Source organism: Nannospalax galili, unplaced genomic scaffold (assembly GCF_000622305.1).
Source record: "Nannospalax galili isolate Female #2095 unplaced genomic scaffold, S.galili_v1.0 scaffold161, whole genome shotgun sequence".
Classification (NCBI taxonomy): domain Eukaryota; kingdom Metazoa; phylum Chordata; class Mammalia; order Rodentia; family Spalacidae; genus Nannospalax; species Nannospalax galili.
This window is the reverse complement of record NW_008348586.1, coordinates 7,307,920-7,334,005: the sequence shown is the minus strand read 5'-3', so window position 1 is coordinate 7,334,005 and position 26,086 is coordinate 7,307,920. Positions and strand designations below refer to the sequence as shown.

The window sequence follows — 26,086 nt, the reverse complement described above, 5'->3', positions numbered from 1 at the left end:
AGAACACTTGTAGCCAATTGATCCTCTCACCCACTTATAGCAACTGGTGGGAAGTTAAAAGAGCATGGACTCATGGGAACCAGTTATATTAACAAAAGAAGCTAGAGGAATGTGTTAAATAACCTAGAATAGAATTATTTCCTCAGGCAGCTGGAGAAATGGCTCGGTGGTTAAGAACACTGGCTGCTCTTTTAGAGGACCAGGGTTCAGTTCCCAGAACCCACATGATGGCTAACCACTAGTAACTCCAGTTCCAGGGGATCTGAAGTCCTCTTCTGACCTCCACGAGCATTGTATGACATGGATGCATTTACATACATGCAGGCATTATGTTCATACACATAAAATAAAAATAAAATAAAAATATTTCAATTATTTTTTAACCATTCTTGTGGTATAAGACATACATTTGGGCTTTGAATCAAACACTCTGTGATATGGCTATCCCAGTTGTTAGTATAACCAGTGATAGAATCTGCCTCATAAATGTATTTGACAATCAGAAGATATGATCCTTGTAATGTGGCTAGCATTACATCATCTTCCCAGTAGGCAGTTAATGGATGCTGTTGTTAATGCTGTTGTCATTGTTATGACTGTGACTGTATTTTCCATGGTGAACCCTGTAGAGTGTTTGGACACTTCAGTCACCGCTCTGAATGGCAGCTAGTCAAAGTAGACTACAAGTCCATTTTCGATAGACGCTGTGCGGAAGAGGACTACAGACCCTGGCAGTTACACAGTCAGGTAGGAGGAACAGAGCTAAGAGTAAGCCCTGGGACAGGAGGCAGGGAAGGTATGGAAAGACTGCTATGTCTTAAAGCTTTAGAACTGGAGTTCCCAATACTACACTGTTTATTTCATTCTTACATGTTTTATGTTGCACGACATTTATATCTTGCGAAGTTGTTTCTGTTCTGTTATACTAGGATATAAGGAGATAAAATTCAAATGAGCGTGACAAGGGACTGCATGATGCAGGAAGGGCAATTAAAAGATCTCTTTCCTCTAGCAATGCAAACAGAGGTAAAGTATAAAAGAGCAAAGCAAATGCTCAGTGAGTGATGCCAGGAAAGGCCTTAAATGTTGCCTGGAGGCCCCAGGAACAGAGTGGCTCTTGACTCCTCCATGTACTTACTTACATTGTAAGAAGAATGCAACATGGCTTGTTGGAAGCCTTCCTACATCGCGCCATCTCATTATACATCTCATATCAAATTCTTGGATGAGAGCTTCTCTTTTTGATTTCCCAAGGCAGGAATCATTCTGAAGGTGATTCAAAAGACATGCTAAGAACCTGCCCTCATTCAGACAGTGAAACATCTTACAGTCCAAACCCAGACAAAGTAATATATTTACATGTGATGTGAAGTGGAACCAGTTAAAGTGAGTTTCCTCATGGAAGACAGTGGGTAATAGATTAAAGAAAGTTCTGCTCTGGGTTTTCAGAAACACCAAGGGAGTTGTTTTTGATAGTGGGTGCTGCATTAGCAAGAAACACCCACTCCATTCAGAGGCTCCATAATGAAATTATCACTCATTTATATTGCCGCTGTTTTTCTTGTTGGGATGCATCAGCACTGTGATGCTCACAGCTTTTTATTTATTCCAAGGAAAAATACTGAATGTAGCTTCCTTTCTTGCTTGATAGATGAACATAAAATCACTGCTGTAAAGTTATGTGGGAAGAAACATAATAAATAGAGACAAAATGTATCTTTATGTTTCTTTGCAATACTCTCTTTTCAGATGCTCATAAATGACCAACTGTATAAAACTTTTGTTGCAGGAGAACTGAATTTAATTATTGCAGGTTTGCCAGTAATTCATTAGTCACAGGCTATCTTTCTTTCTTATGTAGCCTTTATTGTACCAAGCCTAACAAAGAAAGGCTCCCTTAATGCATAAGGAGTTAAAGCTATTAGTAGAAAAATATGCCATACTTCTTGGGGCTGACTTGGTAGCCATGCTCCATAATAGGAATTAAAAAAATACTGTTGGCACACATTGGGCTACCAAACTGCATAGTTACACTTAAGGTTGAGAACACCGACCCCCCCCCACAAAGTGCATTGATAAGCTACAGGAGGATCCTCAGCTATGTGCTCAATTGTGTGTGATGTTTGTCTCCTTACAGGGGGAAGCATGCATCATGGGAGCCAAAAGGATATATAAGAAGCGAAAATCTGAGAGGAAGTGTATGCAAGGAAAATACGCGGGAGCTATGGAATCTGAGCCATGTGTGTGCACAGAGGCAGATTTTGACTGGTGAGTTTACATAGTTGTCCCACAGGGCTGTTCAGTAATAATCACATCCACATAGCCCTCAATAAAAGCTTAGGTTTGAAAACATGGTATATACCTAGGGCTAAGAGGCAAGCCTCATATTTTTATAAAATTGTCTCTTGGAGATATCATGGTTTATTACCTATGTGAATATGTCTTTGGATAAAGCAGGAATTCTCTCTGTGGATTTTAAGAAGCTTTATAAGATGGCTGGTAATTATTTTCATATTGTTGATAGATCCTATAACAAAAAGAGAAACCAGCTCTCTCCTGAGCTCCTTCAAATAGCAACACTGGACATAATAAGGGGATTTATCAAGGAGCAAATATGTTTATGCTCTAAATGAAAACTTTCTAGAATTCAGGGTCCCAGTAAGGACCTTATGAAGGGCATTATAAAGCCATGCATCCTCTGTCCCTAAAAGTTTTCAATCTATGGTGGTCAGCTAACTATAACATATGAGAGGTCTGAGTATTGCAAGAATAGGTTCCATGGCATTAAGGATCTTTGACCCTATGAACTTGGTGGGACTGGAGCTAGTTTAAACTAGAGAAATACTGCAACACTGGGAGATTTAAACTAACTTAGAGTGCTGTAGAGGTCTTCTTAGAAAATTTGCTAAGCTAAGTCTAGCTTGAGGAGCCAACAATATCTTTGCCTTATTGTTTAATGTTCAGATGAAGTTGATGAAGACTAATGATTACTTCATCAATTATTGATGAAGACTAATAATTTACCATATTCTCTCTGCTGTTTTCACCTTCATTTGTATTTTTCTTATCTACATGAGACTGTATATATCAGAGAAGACAATTAATATATTTATGTATATTTTAAAAATTGAAACTTGAATGGTGTGTAAACTAGTCATTTGCATCAATTTGTTTTTATCTGCATAGCAATAATGGGTCACATATTTAGTCATCAAAGCATCAGTGATCTATGTGAGATACCTTCTGCACATACATCTCTTGTTATAGAAAAGTTGGTTTTCTTTAATTGTAGACTACTGGAGGTGTTTCCTGAATAATCAGTGCTAGGAAATGCACCCAGACGTCAATCCAATAATCTGCTATGGTTTCCCTTTTGTTTGTGCACAAGGGAAGTCAAGAGCTGTATCTCTTTGGGCTTAGCCAGAGGGCAACCGAGCTCTAATAGAAAAATTCACAGAGTTCTATAAGGGCCTCCCCGACCCAGACTTGTGCCTCAGTAAATGGAACATAACTGGATCAACGAAAGTGTTTTATCACTGTCCTACCCTTTGAGACTGACACCTTGAAATGAACTCACAGGAATGCCTCCCTTGAGATGTTCAATCACTCATCATATCCCTCTTTCTGAGGCCTGCCTGCTTCTCCATCATCCACTCTGTTGAAGGAGAATTTGCTGAGGAAAGGAAATCAGCATGTTACATTACTGGATGTGCATGGGCTCTGTGAAAAAGCATTTTGGGGAGAGGAAGGGTAGAGAAATGTTTCCCTCTGGCAGAAAATCTAAGAGAAAAGGTTTTGTGGCATAGCCCATTGTCTTGATTTTTATGAAACATTTTTTCTTTACTTATATATGCCTATAGAGTCAAACTTGTGTCCACAAATGTCCTACAATGTGGGTCCATCCACTGAGGCCTGGAAACCTACCAAAAGTCCAACCCTTAAACAAACTGACTCCCCTTCCCAACAGCCATCTGTTGCCAATAGATTCTGAGCTAGGGTTAGAGTTTCTTACCCACTTCCAGGTCCATTCTGGGATTTTGTCTGGTTTGAGCTTCCATGGGACGTGTGCATGCTGTCACCATTGCTGTGTGTTCATATGAATAACTGACCAGCTGTCTATAAAACTCTCTCTCTGTGGTCATCCACTATCCCTGTCTCTTATAATCTGTCTGCCCCTTCTTCTGCAATGATTCCTGAGTCTTAGAAGGCAAAAGTTTGATATAGGTGTTCTATTCAGGGATAAACACTCTACCATTTCTTATTCTCTACATGTTGTCCAGTGGGTATCTCTGTGTTAATCACCATCTGCTGCATAAGGAAGCTTCTCTGGTGAGATATGAGTGATGCATTAATTTATGGGTATAGCAGTAAGTCATTAGGAGTCAGTTTAATACTGTATCTATTTAGTAGAATGATAGTATTAGGCTCTCCCTATGGTGTGTGACCTGTCTAGTTACAGGTTCCTAAGCCTGATATCAATGTCAGGTACGGGCCCCATCTTATGAAGTAGACTGTAAATCCAGTTAGAAAGTGGTTGGCCACCCCCTTAATATCCATGCCACTATTGCACCAGTGGGCATTATTTCCAGGCCAGTTGTGTGGCTTGCAGGATTCTCACAGCTGGGGAATGCTAATAATTAATTTTCTCTTCTGGCAGCATGTTTAGCACCTTTCAACACTACGAAAAACTAACCAGTAGAGATGAAACTTTGAAATTACTACCAGCTTGATTTCTTCTTATCTGTTCTATAGCTCATGTATGTAGTGTCTTCAGCAATAGGGTCTTACCATCAAGTTCTGGAGGGTAACCAAGAACAGAGAAAATGGCCAGTATTATTTGAGGGTCTGTGGGACACCTGGTCAATAGCTTACAAAGAGGTAGCCCATCCTTGGCATTGGGACTTTATTTTTCTATCCTGTGGTGTCTGGTAGGGACAATGTCTCCTGTTAGAAGGTAACTCCTTTTAATCTCTTTTTATAACATATATTTATATACTTTTAGAAGCTTCTATAATGGTAGGCTTCCATATAGCTTTTTCTAAAGACATTTCATGTTAGTTATCTCTCCCCATCCTCCTCACTCTGCCCTCTATTTTCTTTTTCCCAAAGCTAAAAGGACATAAGTTCTGGATAGAAATTGTGTTTCTCTTCTTCCCCAGCTTCCATTTCAATCTTGTTTTGTATTCATTAATGATTGGAGTCTCCTACCCACTCCACCAGCTGAACAGCATTCTAAGGAGTATAGTGTGAGTCACAAGTAGTACCATTCTAATGTTTCCTGGTAAAATAGGATTTTGATGACTACATGATGTCTGAAAATATTTTTCAGGGCTCACCATGCCCTTGTTGGTTTCTGCCAGTAGACAGAGTTGTTAGTGCCCTCTGACAGTAGTATAATGAAAGATGCTGTGTTGGATGTTCCTTGTTAGCCAGGCTCCCTGGATATTTCCCAAGTGACCTTGGGTCATTCTTCAGCATTGGTAAGGTAAATGCCCTGATGAGAACACGGGATATTCTGGAGGCTGCAATTCTATATTCTTCCTATTCATGCTGTGTTGAGCCATCCCCAAATCCAGTGGCTATGTGCAGAATTCTAAGTTCCAGCTGCCTAGTGACAGACTCCTGAAGCTGAGCCCATTTCTCCCTCCAGGGCTGCCATGTGCTAGTATCTCACCTCCATTACAGAGATGTCCCAGTTCATACTAATGCTTGAGCATTGCTGTGCATGTGGAGGTACAATTTGTTGTCATTCTCTCTAGCCAGCTTCATCTTACAGAAGCCAAGAATATCAGGCCACTCAGAGGTCCTTGGAAGCAAGAATGAGCAGAGATTGAAAGTGCTTGCCTATTTCCAAAGCAGAGACAAGATATAAAGCAGTTAGTATCAACTGGTAGTGCTAACTGCTGAGAACAAACTTTTCCCTAAGGGAGTGCTTGAGACACTCCTGAAGGACAGTTCACTGTTGGCTGTAACTCTGAAGCATATGGCTTATACACAGTGAGACCTGGCTCTGCTCTATGTGGTAGATGCAGCTGTCTTGGAAGAACATCCCAAAGACATCATTGGTAATGAGGATCATGCCACATGTGACTGTGCTAACCTCTGTGGTGAAGTTTCCACTAAGGTTTCCATCACTGCCAAGTCCTAATTGTAGTCAGAATTGTGTATTCCAATGGTGACATAATCCACTCCTTTAGCTTAAAGGTGATTAAGTGGAATCGTTCGCTTTATTGGATATATTCATGGGTAATAGCTAATCTATTGAAAAAAGTTTCAGTTTTGAAGAGGGATTGATTTATAAATGCTCATTTTAGAAGTTGGCTGCTAATATAAAATAATTCTTAGTGAGTTTGACATTGGCTGAAATTTTTATCCTGATTTTCTTTCCAATAGTGACTATGGCTATGAGAGACACAGCAACGGGCAGTGTCTGCCAGCTTTTTGGTTCAACCCATCTTCACTATCAAAGGACTGCAGCTTGGGACAGAGCTACCTCAACAGTACTGGGTGAGTGTCTGTGGTAGTGAACTTAAGAAGTCAACTTCTACAGTAGTAGTGCCATGGCTGGGATTAAGTTCAGAGAACTCACAAAGGTAAGATTGTCCTGACAGAGTGCCTGCCTGACTATCGCTTGTTAGATGCCCCACTGCGTCACCTGTGCCTTGATGCACAGCACAGACTGCAGATATATTGTCAGAATATAAGCTAGCTGAGGACTTTTAAATAAAGTTTAAAGTCCGTTAATGCTAATGAGCTCTGTGTCACCTCTGTTAGACTGTATTCAGAAGCTTGTAGGAAAGTCTGCCTTCCTTTTATTTATTTAGCTTTAAGTGGCTCATTATAGAAATGGTTATGGGCACCTTCGGAATCAGCTTTTTACTTTACCTAAGTGTTCACAGGTCCACCTGCAGCCATCCGTCTTGTCCACCTTCACAGTTGTTGTTGCCTCCTAATCCCAGACCCCAGGGCTGGTGAGGAGACTGTGTCAGTGGAGCTGTATTCAGACACAGGAGACCAGGTTCAGTGACACAGATCTATTTTATTAAGGAATTTACAAGCTTATTTAGGGTCCCTGGACCAATCAGACTAGGATGCAATGACTATGCCATATATGGGCAGCCCTGGTTCCGGGACCAATCAGACAGGGATACAGCGACTATGCCATATATGGGCAGCCCTGGTTCTGGTAAATCATGTGACCATGGCTGTTATTATGCCCACGTGCTGCAAGCTGTAGATAAACTGAAACCTGGAATTTCAAGGAGGGCAACTAGGGAGTGGCAAGCCTTAAGCCTCAGCCCTGACTTGTCAAATGGAGCAATAATCACAAGGTGTTCCTCGTGGCTCCATCAGTCAGGCCATCGCCTCAGGCCTTCTGTATGGCTGTCATTAGGACTTCCACTCTAGTTCAAGCCTGTCTCCTACATCCACCCAGTTCACCATGATGGAAACATTTCAGCAGAGGATATTATTATCCCTACTAGACATTTTTTTTTTAAGGAGAGACCAGCATTTTGATCAGCTTGACTGGATACAGGTAAACTTCACAATTTTTGTTGCAGTTGTTGGCTAGGATTTAGAAAAGATAGTTAGAATAAGAAGTATTTGCAGCCTGCCCCAGGTATCCTTCATCCTTGCTCTTTGGTCCAGGGCTATCAGGGTTTCTGATGTGCGTACCTGGAGTGGCATGTGAGCAGTACCTGCTGTGCTTTCTCCTGTTGGTTCCCTGCTTCTTTCACCTTTCGCCCTCGTGTCTTCCAAACATTGCTCTGCATCCAGAAGAAAGGCAAGGAAGTTGAAACAGGTTTTTCTACATGCAATGGGCCGGGAGTAAAATATAACTGAAAATGTTTTATTTAGTTCAAAGGACAGGGAGTTTGCTATTTACTGTTAACCTTAGCATGCAGCTTTGTTTCTTTGTGTCTTGGTTTCTTAACCGATAGATGTTGGCCATCTGCCTTCAGCATGTGATTGAATGTGACACTGTGTAGTGAACATGAAGCCTAAAACCTATCATGTTGTCATTACTTTTCAAAATACAGATTCTTTCAATAGTTGTCATTTAATGGTTTCTCTGGAGCGGCAATTAAAAGAGGAAGAAAATCTTCCCTTTATTGTGAACATGTAGTCCAGACACATATATGGTCCATGAATTGTCACTACCATGTTGATATCTGTGATGCTTAATGTAAGTCCCTGTTTTCTCATCTGTAAGCCAGAAATAATGATCTCTAAAGTTTCATTAAGTTACCTAATTCTAAATTGATGCACCACTATAAACCAGAACATATGTCTATCCCTTACCACCCAGCCCAGATCCCTAGCTTACTGGATTATTGAAAAAGTTCTTATTGCTAAAATAAAATTTAAACAACAGGGGCTGGAGAGATGCATAAGTTGTTAAGAACATTGGTTGTTCTTGCAGAAGACCCAGGTTCGAATCCCAGCACCCACATGGCAGCTAACAACTTTCTGTAACTCCAGTCCCAGGGGATCCAACAGCCTCTTCTGACCTCCATGGGCATTGCAGACATGAATGCACTTACCTACATGCAGGCAATACACACACACACACACACACAGACACACACACACACATACACACACACACACATACACACATAAAATAAAAATAAACAAAACCCCCCAAAATGAAACAACATCCTTTTACATATTTTACAGGATGTCAGTAATAATAAATAAATAATAACCCTAAAGTCTTTCCTTTTTCTTTTCAACCCCAGCGATATCTTTAAATATATCATGTTGTAGATGCACAAGTTCATTAAATTATATTTACACATGGTTAAATTTTGTTTATACTGTTTAGAATCAGGGAACATACTACAAATTTAAGTTGCTAAATTACCTAGGACATTGCTTGTTTCATGGTACATCAGAAGATTCTGTAAACAGAAAATGAAGTGGACCTGGGGCAAGTTGATTCTAAGAAAAAAGATAACTTTCCTCTTAAAGGACAGATTTCTTTTTGTCATTAAGTTGTAGATGTTTCTAGTTGCGTTTAAAATAGTGGGCATAGAAATATCTACCTGTGGCATTTCCTTATAGGTGCCATTAATTCCTCCCAAAGAATATTAAAACAGTATTTTTTGGGCTAGTTGCCTAATATATAATAGGGATATTTACTCAATGGGCATTTTAAAAAAATCTACATAAAAATATTTAGTGGGTTCATAAATAAAATACCACAAATACATTTTATCAAAATAATAACTTCTGTATTATTAACATATATGGGATTATTTCTAAAACATGTTTCTCTCTCCAACAGCCATAGGAACAGACCCTAGGTAACCTGCTATTCTCTTGGAATTGCATTTCCAGGGTCTTTGGGGGCTGTAAGCTCTTCCCAACTGACTCTATTCCAGGTGGCCTGTGGGGATTCTGATGTTCTGACTGATCTGCACTCTGTGAGATTTGTCAGTGTGCATCAAGGAGAATAACTGGCCCTAAAATGGTGCATGTGTTTAAAGTCTGCAGAAAAGAACTCACTTTCATTATTTACAGACTCATCCCTGCAGGGGCCTCTGTAGTTCTTTCCTTGCCAAGACTCATGTAGTCTCACATTAGACAAAAATAATTGTTTCTCGTTGTGAAACTGACTTGTTGATGAGGCATTCCATATTTTCATGGGGGATCACAGGGGCTAGGAAATGAAGAAGATTATTATTACTGTGATGAACACCCTCCCCCTCACATGGCTGTTCCTACCCACATCAGTAGCATTGAATTTAGAGATATCCATACAGGTGATTTGTGGTCCTTGTGGAAGAATCTGAAAACTGCTGGTTGTTCCCTATGTGACCTTGAACAGCTCCCTAAACTAGACCTCCTTTCCCTGATGGGAAAAACAAAAGTATTGTATTGGATGCATTTTTAGATGCCTTCATGTACTGCCATTTCCACAATGATTGAAATAATTTAGTAGTAGAATTCTTTGGTCTATGGATTCTCAAAAACAAGGAAAACAAGTCTTTATATGATTTATTTGTATGAGTTGACTCAGATTGTGGAATTGATAAGCCACTTTCATGATTCTTTCAATTAAGTCATTTAGTTAAATATGTCCATAAGTCCTGTTTCATCAAGCCTGTGTTCAAAATGAAGCCACATTCCAGTTACTATTCAAATTGAGGTGTGCTTCTATCCTGTTTAATCTAAGTAAAATTTATTCTGACCACCTATTCCTGATCTTGCCTTGTGACAAATACCCTGGTCTGACTTCTTAGTTTTAGGGGAAAGTTCTGAGACATGTAGCTTTGAATGAAACCCATGCAATTCATCGAATCCCATTCTGATTATTGTTAACTTATGGACATATTTCTACCCTGTGAAAACCTTGCTGTCTTAGATCCCAATTAAGGCACAAATGGCCATCTTCTGGATGTATGTTCCTGGTGATAAAGAGTTTCAGTAGCACATACATAGATAGTCACCAAGTAGGGCTATCATCTTGGATGCGTGGGACAGCCTTTGTTCAATGAGGAAGAGGCATTATGTGTCCTCCCCTCTGCCATTTTCCTGAAGATAATCTCTCTTCTTGTAGAGGAGAAAGACGATTTGTCAAAATTTCTAAGTTATGCCACTGTAGCTGTACCTCCCTGATGCTGATGATCTGTAATTACATAGATCTGTCTGGTTACAGACATGAACATACACTCATTGTTGTTTTCCCTTTGCACACATACACTCCTAAGGTCTAAGACTTCAAGTGTAAGTAATGTAGTAACCGAGAAATAGCCTACATTCCCCATCCCTAAGGCTTGTTCTCTTTCCTGCATCAGTAAATCTAGAGTCACTCTAACACAGCCCAGTTTCCCTTGTAAGCAAAGGCACAAAGTGTAATCCAGTAAATTGGACTAATTTTCCCATTGTGAGTGTCATGGGACATCATAGCTCAGTGACAGTATAACCTCACCTTGAGTAAAACAAGGCTAGAGACACAGGTTTACTTTGGTCCTTGCATGTGATGATAGCTACTGTGGAAAAAATAAAAAAGCAAAGTTCCCAGAAAGGCATGATTTCAAAGCTAAGTTTTAAGTGATCAATCATATGAGGACAGGAGGAAATAGCGTCCCACTTAGAATGAGCAGTACAGGCGAAAGGAGCCGTTTAATATTCTCACTGGCGGCCTAAGCTTAGGAAACACACTGAGCAATCGAAGACACTGAAGCTAGAAGCTCACAGAGAAGCCAGCTTATGAAGCTTTATTTTGGACCTGAACTTTATTATTTAGAATGGGCATATTTTAAGTAGAAATTCTGAATGATTTAATGAAATGATTAACATGGTAGCATTTGATCTTAATATGATCTTGACATTAAATGCATAGTTTGTATTTTCAAAGAATAGCTAATATTCAAGAATTAAATATAACGTTTTATGGACTTTTGATATCTCAGTATTTATTAATTTCTAATATAGTATGTTAAGCTCTGTTCCGACTCTGTGTGTGTGTTGCATGTACCTGAGTACACAGGTGTATCCATCCATATACAGAGGCCAGAGAAGAACACTGCATATTTTCCACTATTATTTTGTGTTTTATTGCCTTGAGACAGGCTCTCCACTGAACTGGCTGGTCAGTGAGCTTTCAGATATACTTGTCTCTGAGCTCTAATGATAGGGCTACAGGCACGGATATCTATGCCTGGTTATTCATGGTCTATAAGTCTGTGCTGAGAATTCTAACTTACACCATCGTGCTTGTAGAACAAGCACTTTTTCTCACTGTTCCATCTCTCAAGCCTCTGTGCTAAGACTTTTATAAATGCACTATCTCATTTAATTCTTTTTAGAACTTTATTAAAATATTCTGCAATTGTCCCTGTGTTACAGACAAAGATTTCTAAAGATTTAGAGAGAGAGGTTAAATCAATTGCCCAAGTTTATATTCTTGAGAATTTGAATTTATACTTAAGCAATTTGGTTCCACAACACTAGTATTAGACTCTGAAGATAAAAATCAACAGAGAAGCTTGAAACTAAAACAAACAGATGCCTAAAGTTCTTAATTAAATAAAAAAACTCCTAGGAACAGGCCCTGGGTATCCATATATTTTTCAAGTTCCTTCAATATTTAAAAGATCCCACAGAAATGGGATTGCGGCATGGCATGGGATACTGGAAGGAAAATTACCTTCTCTTGTTTATTATGACATTTTTTCACAATTGGTAAAATAGAGAAGCAACAAAATCACTCATCAATAAAGGGAAATGTGGTATATATTTGTATAATGCAATGGTATAAATTCTTGGAAAAGAATGAAATTTGCCGTTTGTAACATGGATGGAGTAGAGCACACTAGGCCAAGCGAAGTAATTTAGGCACAGAAAGGCAAACACTGCAGGATCTCTCTTCCAAGCTGGTCTCATGGGAACACATTGTATAAAGGTCATTGCCAGTTGCTGGGAGAAAAAGAGAGGGACAGTGAAAAGGGGAAATGTCAATCAAAGGACACAGTGTTAGCTGGCCTAGAGGAATAATTTGTAATGACCCATTGTACTGCATGGTGACCATAGTAAGTTATAACATATTGTATATTGTTTTTCTTAAAATATTTTTATTAATTTTGTTTTTGACATTTGTACATGTATATAATATCTCCTCCCCATCCTGTCAACCCTCCTTCACCATCCCTAACCAGTACTTTTCCGAGATTCACAACTTTTGGTTTAGATTTGTGACCCATTTAGTTTATCCATGGCCTTCTATGTGACCATTTAATGGGAATTATCTATTGGAGCCTGGTCATCAGTAGGTTTACAACTGAATGCAATGAAACCCCTATTGCTGAATTTATGTGTAGCAATTAGTTCATCAGTGAGGGGTAAGGCCACCAGAGCCCCTCCTCTATCCATGTGTGACTGCTGATGGGCCCATTCCAGTACAGACTCAGTGAAGGTATGTGTAGTTGCTCTGAGTCTGTGATTGTACTGGCTGTGTCTTGCCCAAAAGATACATTTTGCAGCCCTTCTCCCTCTTCTGGCTTTTACATTCTTTCTGTCTTCTCTTAGGCAGAGTTCTCTGAGCCTTAGAGGAGATGCGATTTAGAGCTGAGAACTTATCTGTCATTTATTCCAAGCACCTTGTGCAATTGCAGGTCTGCATTCTCCACCATTCATTGGAAGACAGACGTCTCTGGTTAATGAGAGGAGTGTTTGTCTATGGACGTAAACATTAAAAAAAAAAAAAAAAACTCTAACATTTTCACCACAAAAGTTGGTGAACTGGGATATAGTATAATTATCTTAATTATCTTTCTACAGTGACTAGATAGACTAAAGCATAATGGTATAATTCAGAAATAGTTTTCTATCAATTAAGCCAGGAATGGTGGCTCACACATTTAGTCCCAGCACTTGGGAGCCTGAGGCAGGCAGATCTCTGTGAGTTCAAGGCCAGCCTGGTCTACATAGCAAGTTCCAGACCAGCTGGGACTACAGGGAGACCATTTCAAATAGATCAAAAAATTAAAATAAATAAATAAATAAAAATAAATGGGAGGGACTGGAGAGATGGCTCAGTAGTTAAGAGCACTGGCTGCTCTTGCAGAGGACTGGGGTTCAATTCCCAGCACCCACATGACATGGCAGGTAACAACTGTCCTTAACTCCAGTTCCAGGGGATCTGATGCCCTCTTCTAACCTCCAAAGGCATGACGGAACATGGGTGCACTTATATGCATGCAGGCATTACACTCATCCACATAAAATAAAAATGATAAATAAAACAATTAAAAAAAATAAAGGGCAGGCTAGGTTGAGATCGGCCAAAATCAGGCAATAATGCCATATTAGCATACAGAAAATAGTAAAAACTATCTGTATTCCAATATCACCATATCATAAGAGAAAAAGATCATATAGAAAAAATCATTGAATATGAAGAATTTTAATGTTTCTTAACCAGATATAGTTTTACAATGAAAAAATATGTGGCCTTCATCTTTTGTTAGACTGACGGGCAGCATAGAAGCAAAATCAAAGCAAGTGTGTAGAGAAAGGATAAGGTGAGGGAGGCATATCAAGATAGGAGTGAAGAGAATAGCTGAAATCCAAGCTGTCGGATTAATAAGGCGCTAGATGCTGAGGAGCTGCAGGTAATATCAAAGCGCATTTGCAGAATGTTTCCTTTTCAGTAATTGTACAATGACTCCCCTGCCATTACAAAGCACTTTTCTTCTTGGCAGATTGAAGAATGCTTTACCAACTAAATGCATCCTCATAATATTCAGAGCTTAGGTCCAATATAATCATAAGTTGCCTTGTTATTATGGAGGTAGCAGCCCCATTTAATAACATATTAAATGCATTATTCATTTGTGTAACTCAGACCTAGGGACAGCTGCTGAGATGAAAATAGAACCATTCTGTGATGCAAAAAGCAGGTGTGTGCTTACTTGAGTAAATTAACTCTGTATTTCTGCAGAGTTTTCCTCTAAATTTCAGGGACATGTCTGATAGGGCTAATGCAATGCCATTTTCATCCAAGAAATAAAATAGTTTCAGAATGGTTTTTAATGAGCATTTTTAAAAAAATCAGCAACAGACTCCTCTGTGGCAGAGTCCCAGGGGAATAGATCCGTGCTTTGGATTTAAGCAGAATCCTGTTGCTAAGGGGTTAGGAAAGTCTGAGGTGATGATTACTCAGAACAGCAGCAAACAAAAGGAAAGTTCTTTCTCTGATGAGGCCAGTGGTGGATGCTGAGCCCAGGCTTCTAAAGCTGCTCGCTGAGGCGAAGCCACAGGTGTGCTTGCATGCTCAGTGATTAGAAATCCTGACCCACCTTCATTTGCACAGTGCTTTACCTCTGACACATGCAGGCACTTTGGGTGCAGATAAATGCATTGAGATGCCATAATTACCCAGGATGGTGTGGCTGGGCATTTTCCTGCTACCACTGCTGGTACTAGAATGCTTCCATTTTTTTTTCAATATCCATACATGATATTCTCTGGGTTTTTTTTTTTTTTTTTCTTTACCCTTCTCACTTGCTCTTATTTTCTCCTTTTAAATCAACCTACACCCATAAAGACCTAAAAAAGGACTGGGTGTTCAACATCATGAGACCTGAAAAGGAGCCATCCTAATACTTAGTGAGATTCTGCCTAAAAAACAAACAACAACAAAACAAGAACAAAACCCAGAGATCAGAGCACTGGGTTGGTAGGTGAGGCTCTTTCAGTGTTAGAGGCAATGGCAGTAACTTACTATCATGAAGATATTTCAGCAGTTGAACTGATACAGTCATGCCAGTGTGAACCTTTTGGTGCCCAGTCTTGTATATATGTGGGACACAACGATTCCATCAAGGGGCTTACAATTCATAGTCACACGTAGGAAGACAAAAATCATGTCAGGCAAAGGATTCCTATCAGCATCTCATTAAGACTCAAGAGGTTAGAAGAAGGTTAATTTCCTTCTATTTAAGAGGCACTGAAACATAGTAGAACAGAAAGAATAAGCTCTAGTGACAAATGACTTAGGGTCACGGCTGTGTGACTTTGAAAATAATAACACTTAGAAATTACAACTTCTTTATCTATGTATTAGGAATGATAACGATATTTTCATTTTTACAGACATCTTGAAAATCGATGACATAATTCGTGTAAAGAACTTTGCAACATAAACAGAGAACAGCAAGTGCCCTGTAAACAATTTTCATTGTTTTGCTATTGTAGTCAGAGAAGTTTGTTTTAGAGTGGGAAGTAGGTAAGCTGTATCATAAAGGGTGCTTAAGCTTTAGGAAGAAGATGGAACATGCAGGAGAAAACAGAACCGGAAAGAAGAAATAGATACTTTTTAAAGAATTAGGTATATTTACTGAATTAAGATGGGCTTGAGGAGAAAGATTCCAGAAAGGCATCATGGATATAGAAAGATGGTAGAGGGCGTTAAGTGATAGCTTAGAAGATTTTCAACGTATCCTGAGACTGCTTGGATGTCATAAAGTTTGTGAACAGGAAAGAGAAGGTAAAATTGTTAGCAAATAGGTAAAATAGCAATAGTTCGTCAGCACTTGCTAAGTGATAAGACAGTTTTTAATAACCTTTATAGCTTAATTTATTTAATCCTGCATCTTTACTCGAAGGTGAATTAAATATTAATGATTTATTTAGTCTTGATCCATGGTGTATAAAGCATTTTTTCAGGAGGCATCTCATTTGACTTTCTCAATGCTATTTTGAGGTAGTCAGTCTTGGGAATGGACCACAGAGGAAAGCATGCTCACTAGTCATCAATGGGTGGGAAAAGCACTTTCAGGCCAAACCAATCCACTATCAGTGATGTGAATGACGTTTCACAGGGACCCAAGTTTATCTGTTCTTTTATGTATTGTCTATGTACACTTTCATGATACAGTCACAAAGATAAATAGTTCTGACCAAGAATACCTAGTGCACAAAGCAAAACATTCACTCTCTGGTATAGAATAGTGGAAACTTGGGCTTTAAATTGCTTTTAATTTGAACTAAACATTAGCCCTAAGCAAGAATTTGGGAAATCAAGTACACACAAAGTAAAGTAGTTACTGTGCACTCCACAATTAATATATAATTAGGTAATACAGAACCTCTAAATTATTATGCTTATCCTAAAATCCTGGATATAATTTATTAAAAATTGGATAAATTGCATAGGATAAATATGCAGAATGATTCATTTCTTTCCACTAAAGCCAAAACAAGGAGGAAGAAAAATAGTAGGAATTATCTACTGAGTCTGCAAAAATGTAAGCCTCTGTCTTTTAAGGTTTCAGTAGTTCAATCAGAAGAGCCTCTCATGAAAGAATTAGTAGAAATGACCAAATCCAGCCATTTCGTTCTTCCCTTCTCTGCGATTGTGGCACTCTTAGCTCAGTGTTCTGTCACACACCCACAGAAATCAATATTTTCTCTGAACTGCAAATAGTCTTATAGTTTATACACTAGTCTCCCTTATCAATCGCTTCACATTTTGTTGTTTTTGATACCCATAGTCAACCACAGTTTGAAACTATTAGATGAAAAATTGCAGAGATGAATAATTCATATGTTATAAGTTGTATTCCATTTTGAGTTGAGAAGTAAGATTCTGCCTGACTCTGCAGACCTCTCCATGCCTCTAGGGTTCCTCTGACTTTATCTTATCATATAAACATTACATCCTCTTACATCGTCACCAACGGTGTGAGTGCAAAGAAATATTTTGGGAGAGAAGCCACATTCCCACAAACTTTAGGACAGTATTTATTTATAATTTTCACATTATCAGTAATTATTTTAATAGTTTAGTGTGCTTAATTTATAATTTAATCTTCAGTTAAGTGTTCATCTCTAGGACAAAGCATAGTGCTTACAGTGTTCAGTACTATCTGCCATTTCAGTTGCCCACTGGTGTCCACACAGAGGGAAAAACTATGAATTCGTTCTAGTACATAATTATATACTTGAATTATCATCTAAAGTATCTATTTATGTCTCTTTGACTTATTACTAACCAACGTGAGTAGAGATTATATTTTCCACCTCTGTGCATTTCATCAGCTCCCAATGAAGAAAGGATTCATCAATTGAGTAGATGAATAAAAAAGACTCATGGAGGGCTTCAGAGATGGCTTGGTGTAAGAACACTTGCTGCTCTTGCAGAGGACTGGAGTTTGGTTCCAAGTACATACTACAGGCAGCTCACAACCACTTATAACTCCGGTTCCAGGGGATCCAATGCCATTTTGGCCTCCATGGTGCAAATATATAGTCTCAGGTACATACACATACATGTAAGGTAAATTAGATAATCTTTTTAAAATGCAGTTCAGGAAATGTGATTGATAGATACATGTTTCCTGGCCTGTTTTCTTTAGGTTGAGTGCCATGTCAGGGACTTTTCCTGTCTCTGTGACAGAATGCCTAACAACATAAGGGAGGGGAGATTTATTTTGGTTCACAGTTTGAGAGATGCAGGCTTTCATGGTGGAGAAGTTATGGTGACAGAAGCTTGTAGGGAAGCTTATACACATCTCAGCTGATCAAGAAGCAAAGAGCTCCAGCCCATACCAGAAGAGGATTTTTTTCTTCAAGGCTAACCCTTAGTGGTCTATGTCTGCTAGCCCCCTGCTCAAAAGGTTCACAACTTTCCATAGCACTACTAGCTGGGGATCATGTGTTCAAAGCTTAAACCTGTAGGGGGCATTCCACAACCAAACCCCAACAGGTGCTTTGTATGAGTGATCCTGGACACTACTAGCAAGATGAAAGGTAGGTGGTTAAGAGGTTCTTGAGGGTCCTCAGACAAGGCTCTAGTAGTAGATTAGGAAATGGATAGTGATATTCATTATATAGGTGGATTTATGATTCGAGGTTTTCTGCACTTAGGTATAGGAAGGTGGTGTCCAATAACTGCACCGATGGAGTGAGAGAACAGTATACAGCAAAGCCGCAGAAGTGTCCAGGCAAGGCCCCTCGTGGGCTCCGGATCGTCACTTCAGATGGAAAACTGACCGCAGAACAGGGCCACAATGTCACTCTCATGGTACAACTGGAAGAGGTAAGGCTGAGTCCTGCTGACCTTCTGCTCTCTAGGGCCAGTGATATTCGTCCCAAACCTTGGTTTCATTTAAATAGCCTTTTAAATACTTTCATTGTTTTTGGTAAATTTTCTATTGCTGTTTTTATTTATTTCATACAGAACATCTTAATCTTATTTGTCTTTACGGCATGCCCATAGCCTCCATCCAGCTCTGGAATTCGTACAATCTGTCATTTGTTTTAAGGCCTATAATGCCGTGTCAAGTTAGTGTCCCCAGATCCCCCTCAGTGCAAGTTCATCTACTGGGGTCTAATAGCCTATGTAGGGTCCCTCCCTTTAAGAAGATAAGCTTTTCCTAACCCAGCAGTGATCAGCTGCCAATAGTTCTTCGGCTAAGACTGGGGCTTGTTGCCCTTTTCCACAGTTCTGAGCTGGGATTTTGTCTGCTGGAGTTTGCACAGGTCTTCTGTATGCTGACACCATTGCTGTAGGTTCATATGAGCAAGGTCCCAGGAGCTTGTAGGAATCTATTTCCATAAGGACCTCCTCCCTGATGCTTATAATCTTTCTGCCCCCTCTTCTGAAATGGTCCTGGAGCTGTGGGTGGGTGGAGTTTAACACCCAAGTCCTGTCCAAGGACCCATACTCTGCAAACTCTTACTCTCTATACTTTGGCCACTTGTAACCTTTTGTATTTCTGCCCTCTGTTACATGAGGGAGCGTCACTGATGAGAATTGAGAGATGTATTAACTTAAATAGGGAGTTGCGGGGGGAGCTATGGGGATAAATGAGCTTAAGAGGGGGGACCATATAGGAGACTAGTATTATCAAGGAAGAAAAGGGGAAAATGGGGATACTTTAAATGGGGGGACATGGAGGGAGGGTTAGATAGGGAGAGAGAGAGAGAGAGAGAGAGAGAGAGAGGAGAGATAAATAATACCTAGCTAGTGTAAAAATCCAGAGGGAATCATATTAGTTCAAAAACCTACTGACAAATCACACATACAATATCTCTACACGAGTCCATGTGTATGGCTTAAGGCTATATAACAAGAAACAGTGCTAAACAGGAGAACCTTTCCTTTGAGTTGTTGGCCAGGGTAGTCCAAGAGATTCCCAAAATTCCACAGGCTATTGCCAGAGCCCTTGATTGCCTACACACTTTAACTCTGGTGTCATTATTAACATTTAAAATTCCTTTCTCTTCACCAAGGTTAGTAGACTGCTGGCCATATTTTAAGTACACAGAAAACATCACTGAATATCTTATGAGTGTCTGATTTAATAACTGAGATAACTTATTAAATGCATATTCTTGGAGCACATCTTCCTTGTAACAAAGGTGATGAGTGTGTTTTTGTCCAATCTCAAATATATATGGGAGATTTTATCTTATCTCCCTTCTATGTAGTCATATATTTCAGACAAACATAATTAGTCAAACATTAATCAGTGCTCAGAGTGACACCCCTGGAGTCCTACTAAAACACAAGATATCAACAGTGAAAATTGCTATATTAATTTTTGACTGTATTGGCCTGAGTGTTATATTTGACCAGCCTTCTAACTTTGGAAAGAAAAGTCAGGATGTCAGGCCACAAGAAAACAAAAGTGAAGTACCTTTCAGTTGGTTACCATTCATATGTTCTGAGAAAACATTTTTAAACTGTGAAAACAAGGCAGAGTTAAATCCAGAGAGAGCCTTGAAATATAACAGCTTAAGTAGGAGTGGAGAACAGCTCAGTAAAATGAAAGAAAGTGAATAATGTGTCAGGGAAAATGAGATAACCACAAGCAGGAAGCTAAAATCAAATCAAACGAAAGTAATTTCATTTAAAATTGAAAATATTCATTAGTATCCTCTTTATCCCTTGTTCTAGAGCCTTAGGTATAGAGTTTGCATTGTAGATGTGCCACTTAGCCTTGGGCAAGTCACAGACACCGTCTATGTGTGACCAGTTGTGGAACTCTGCAATAGTCTCAGTCTGTTGTAAAAGAAGCTTCTTTGATGAGCGGTGTGCAGCATACTTGTGTGTAAATATAAGGATGCATATTTTGCACATAGTAAGAAATTACATTTGTCTAGGGATGTGACAGTCATGGGGTTTCTCTAAGATCTATGACCTCTCCAGCATGTGCATTTGGCTATGTTTACAGTACCACACATGAGTTTCCTCCCATTGAGTGGACTTTAAGTTGAATTAGGTAACTATTGATTACCCTCAAGATAAAAGTACCACTACTGCACCAATGTCATTTGCTCTACAGGTCAGGTCATTGATATGGATATTAGGCCTTGAAGTTGAAGTTGGATCACTGATTGGTGTTATCCCTTACCAGCTTACATAGTGCTCTCCAAAGCTATGAGAGCTAGCCTTCAAGGGTGGTGGCTTCCAGGTTAGTTCCAGCTTCATTGCTCCAAATTCTGTGTCCAAAAGTATGTCCTGTCTTCTGCAGTAGGGTCTTACCTTCAAGTTATGGGTGGCAGTCTTCCAGTTTCCTATTCTGGTAGTCAAAGGCTCTTAGTCTTCAACACACACAAGAGTCATATGGAAGATGCCTATGGCCACATTTCCAAAGCTTCTCACTCAGTAGACTGAAGTGGAGCCCACTCATTTCTAAGCAATGCACAGTTATGCACTGTGCTTTCGGGAAACAAGAAAAAAACAAAGCAGAGGAGAATGGAAAGAAAAGAGAATTCAGAGACTCTGGAGTGTGACTGAAGGGGAAACATGAATGAATTAGGGTAGCTTTCTTGTGTTTGATAAAAATCCTAAGTATTTTAATTCCAGCATTTCTGAATCAGTGCCTTTAGCTATAACCAATATTCTAAATACCAAAATTCTAAAAAAAAAAAAAAATTCTCTAGTTGGAATTAGAAAGCTTCAAATCAATTTTTTCCAATCAGGTTTTTTCCTATTCTTTTAAACTTTGTGGGGATTTCTGTTTCAGACTGTAACAGATTTGCTTATAGCAAACCATGTTTTTGGAGTGAATGAGATAGAGAAAGGGAAGGAGGATGGAGGGAGAGGAAGGAGGAGGAGGATGAGGAGAAGGAGGAGGATGGAGTGAGTTAAGGAGAAGGGGGCGAGCAGAAGAAGAGGTGGATGAGGAAACTATCAGGAAGACAGAGGAACCAGAGTTCTTTCCTGGAGAGATGGAAAAATCATCAGGATGAATCCATTATCTGGTTTATGCCCAATTTCCTCTCCGAACATCACCAATTCCTATGCCACACTACATGGTAGACTCAAGATCTAGATTCCTAGTTGGAGGACAAGCAGAAAGCATTGGGTAAACAGAAATAAGAGAAAAGGACAGAACATAAAGAAAAGGGAATAATAGACAATGGGAAATGGTGAAGGGTCAGAGAACAGTCATTTGTGACCCTGGAAGGGAAAGAAGGATGTAGGGAGCTGGGATCATTGCTAAAGATAGAATGGCTGATAATTTTTCTTAGAATTTTTACAATTTTCATACAATAAAATTTGATGGTATTTAGATCCCTTCCCATCTGTACTTCCCCTCACTGCCCCTCCCCTGCCCAATATATACAATGAGTCTAATTTGCATCTTCAAATGCTCTTCAGTTTGGGTCCATCCACTAGAGCCTTGTTAACCTACCAACAGTCCCATGCTTCAAAGAGACTGTATCTGCCCCTCTTCTTCCCTACTTCCTCATGTCAATGCTGTGATGTGTTTCTGGTTGAGCTTGCGCTGGACTTGTACAGGCTGTCACCATTGCTGTGAGTTCCTATGAATAACTGACCAGCTGTCTGGAAAACTGTTTCCTTGTGATCATCCACCACCTTTGGCTCTTACAATCTTTCTGCTCCCCTCCTCCACAATGATCACTGGGTCTTGGGAGGCAGAAGTTTGAAACAGGTGTCCTGTTTAGGAATAAGCAGTCGGCAGTTTCTTGTTCTCTGCACATTGGCCGTTTGTGAGTTTCTGTGTTAATCACCATCTATCACATAAGGAAACTTCCTTGGCAAGAGTTGAGAGATGCATTAATCTATGGGTATGAAAATAAGTCAGGAAGAGCCAGTTTTATAAGATTTAGTAGAAAACCAGTACTAGATTCTCTCCTATGTCAGTGATCTGTCTTGCCTCTGGTTCCTAAGCCTGACATAAATGTTAGGTATAGATAGGCTCCATCCTAGGAAGTGGACCTTAACTCCAATCAAAAAGTGGCTGGTTACTCACAGAATATTTGAATTACTATTACACTGGAAGCCATACCTTGTCAGGCCAGTTGTTACTATAATTCACAGGATTCACAGCTGAGCAACGTTGGTGATTTTTTTTTTCCTTCTGGTAGCATGCATGGCACCTTCCAGAACTATGAATGCTAGTCCCTGAAGATGAGGCTCTGAATTCAGCATCAGCTTGATTTCTCCTATTTGTTCTACAGCTCATAAGTGTAGCGTCTTCAGCAATTGAGTCTTACCATTCAGTTCTAGTGGGTAACCAAGAGCAGAGGTCAGTATTGTTTGTATTGTTTGAGGGTCCATGAGACCCCTTGGTTAATAGCTTCTAGAAAGGAGTTCATTCTTGGCAATGAGGTTTTTTTTTTTGTTGTTGTTCTATGATGTATAGAAAGGGCAATATCTCCCTGTTATAGGATAAACCCTTTTAATCTTTTCAGGGTGTGTATGTATATATTTTAAGAAGATTTTATAGTGGTAGGTTTCTATTCAGATTTTCCTGGAAAGCTTTTAGAGTTGGTTATCCCAGACTCCCGCCTCCTCCCTGCAGTCTTATGCCCCATCCCATTTAACCCTTCCTACCCTAATGCTCTTTCCTTCTTCATATCCCTGCATTCTACCACCTGTTCCAGAAAGCTACCCTCTGCCTGTAATCACCCATGGCCTTTTATTAGCTTTCTGACATCTCTGAATTTTTAAAAACCAAAGAAATATTCAGGCATGTCAATGCATACCTTTAATCCCAGCACTCCTGATGCAGAACAGGGTGGTCTCTGGGAGACTGAAGCCACCCTGGTCTACACACCAAATTCCAAGCCAGCCAGTGCTTCCAAAGAAAAAAAGAGACTTCAATAGTTAAATGACTAAAATATTAAAAATACATGATGAAAACAACCTAAAAGAAAATGTTTCTAAAGTGCTATGGATTACACATATGTGAGATGAAATCAAAGACACATTTTCATATAAACTGAGATATGACGTGTACAGACTGATTTCTGTTAGTGGTAATACTAAAAGTAATTCTTTAGGCATATATAAAATGACCCCAATACATAAATCAATCAATGAATCAATCAATAAATAAACAATAAATGAAGGGAGGAAGGAAGAAGGAAGGGACCAAGAAAGGAAGGAAGTAAAGAAGGAAGGAAGAAGGGCAAGAAAGAAGGTATATATATGCAGATGAGCTAATAGTAGCCATAACTGTGCAAACCAATAATGATATCAGCTTTGGAATTTAAAAATATATGCAGGATTAGAAAACAGAAGAATAATATATAGAGGAAATCAATTTGAGATAAACGTGCTTAAGGTTCATGAAATATTTATAGAGGAAAAAATGCCAATTTATATTAAAGTAAAAATATCCAGAATGTATGCTTTAATACTTAGATAGATAAGAAACACACATGTGTGCTTGTATGTATATAGTTATATGTGAATATGTATTGTATATGAGTGTAATTTCAATAGAAAAATGATATTTTCAGTTATTCTATATGCATATATAGAAATTGGTAGTTTTTACCTCACATAATATGCAAAATAATGTTAGATTGTCAATCTAGTTTTTGAAAAAGAAAGCTAAAGCTTGTAAAAGAACATAAAAAGAATATCTTCATGTGTTTGGTGCATGTAAATGTCAGTGAAAATATGATAGATTTAGTTTACGTTCTAATTATTTCTGTGCTTCCAGAAATAATAATTTGAAAATAAAAGGGAAATTCATAGTAGAAAGTTTATGTGTGTGTGTGTGTGTAATGTTTTGAGACAAGGTCTTACTATGTATTCCTGGCACATTTGTAGCTCCCTACGTAACCAGTCTAGCCTAGAACTTACAGAGATCCTCTGTTCGCAGACTATTGGGAGTAAAGGTCTACAGAACTACCCCTGATAAAAAGATATTGTTAACATATAATTATAAGAAAAGATTTATAGAGAAGTATAAGTGAATCCTACAAATCAGTAAGTAAAATATTAACAACTGGAGATAATTCAGCAATTAAAAGCACTTGCTGTTTTCCTAGAAGTTCAGTTGCTAGCAACCATGTTGGGCAGGTCATCCCAGCTCCAGGCAATTTGACACTTTCTTATGACCTCCCTGGGTACCCACATATACATGGCAGACACATCATCACACAAAAATACACAGAAATAAAAATAAATCTTCAAAAAAATGTAAAGGAAGATGTGAGCACTTAGCTTTCTGCTCTGGCTGCCTCTGCTGCCCTGCGTCCTATCTGCCTTGTCTCCCTGTCTGCCACGTGTCCCTGTCTGCCATGCGTCGGTCTGCCCTGCCTCTCTGTCTACCCTGCCCTTCCCCATCATTATGAGCTTTTACCCTTTGGAAACATAAGCCAACTACTAAACTTTTCCTTCTATAAATGAGAACAATTCAATTAATTTAAAAAAATGTTTTTAAGTAGGCCGTGGTGGCACACACCTTTACTCCCTGCACTCTGGAGGCCTGAGTCAGTGGATCTCTGTGAGACAGAGGTCAGTTCCAGGCCAACTGTGGCTACAGGAAGGAACTCATTATGTAGACCAGGCTCTACCTCCCAAGTGCATATTAAAGGTGTGCACCACCACATCCTGAGATTTTTAAAAGAGTAGCCAAGTAGCCAATAACAGGCTTACGAAAATTTCTCAGTATCAGTGAATATTAATGAAATGTAAATAAAAGTCACTGTATACTTCAGAAATACGTGTTTCAAGTTTAAAAAGTTTATTTTATGTGTATGAGTGTATTGCTTGCATGTATGTAAGTTCACCCATGTCATGCGATGCCCACAGGGGTCAAAAGAGGGTGATGGATCCCCTAGAACTAGAATTATAGACAGTTTTTAGCTACCATGTGGGTGCTGGTAATTGAAGCCAGGTCTTCTGCAAGAGTAGTCAGTGCTTTTAACCACTGAACCATCTCTCCAGCTCCAGGAATTTGTAATTTAAAAGACATATAGCATCAAGTGCTGTTGAGAATGTTAAGGGTCCAAGTATCCTTGCAGTTCTTAGATGGAGTCTAAATGGGCACTGACTGCCTCTTAAGCATGGTAGCTGCTCATCCATACAACCTATGAGTCACGGCTTTCTACACCTAAGTATATACATTTGAGTACAATTTTCATAGTTCCAATTATCCACAACCAAGTAAGGTCCAAAAATACGAAAAGATATAATTCCAGAAACAAATTTGAAGTACAAAATAGCTTTAATTATGGCATAGTAATACAAATATTATATTTTATTATTAATCACTTTTTCTATTGTCTTACTATGACTAATTTATTTTATCTTTTATTACAAGTATATAATATATACATATATTGTTATATATGTAGC

At 39.1% G+C, this 26,086-nt stretch overlaps 1 protein-coding gene across 4 annotated transcripts in view; it reads left to right on the top strand.

The window, feature by feature from the left end:
- Positions 1-26,086, top strand: part of Sorcs1 (sortilin related VPS10 domain containing receptor 1) — a 561,958-nt gene that overhangs the window by 475,948 nt on the left and 59,924 nt on the right. For all 4 annotated transcript variants that reach the window (XM_008845715.3, XM_008845714.2, XM_008845713.3 and 1 more), the window contains exons 15-18: positions 630-747; positions 2,138-2,268; positions 6,394-6,507; positions 18,382-18,553. In XM_008845715.3, the coding sequence (XP_008843937.1) occupies positions 630-747; positions 2,138-2,268; positions 6,394-6,507; positions 18,382-18,553 (535 nt within the window). The remainder of the gene's footprint in view (positions 1-629; positions 748-2,137; positions 2,269-6,393; positions 6,508-18,381; positions 18,554-26,086) is intronic.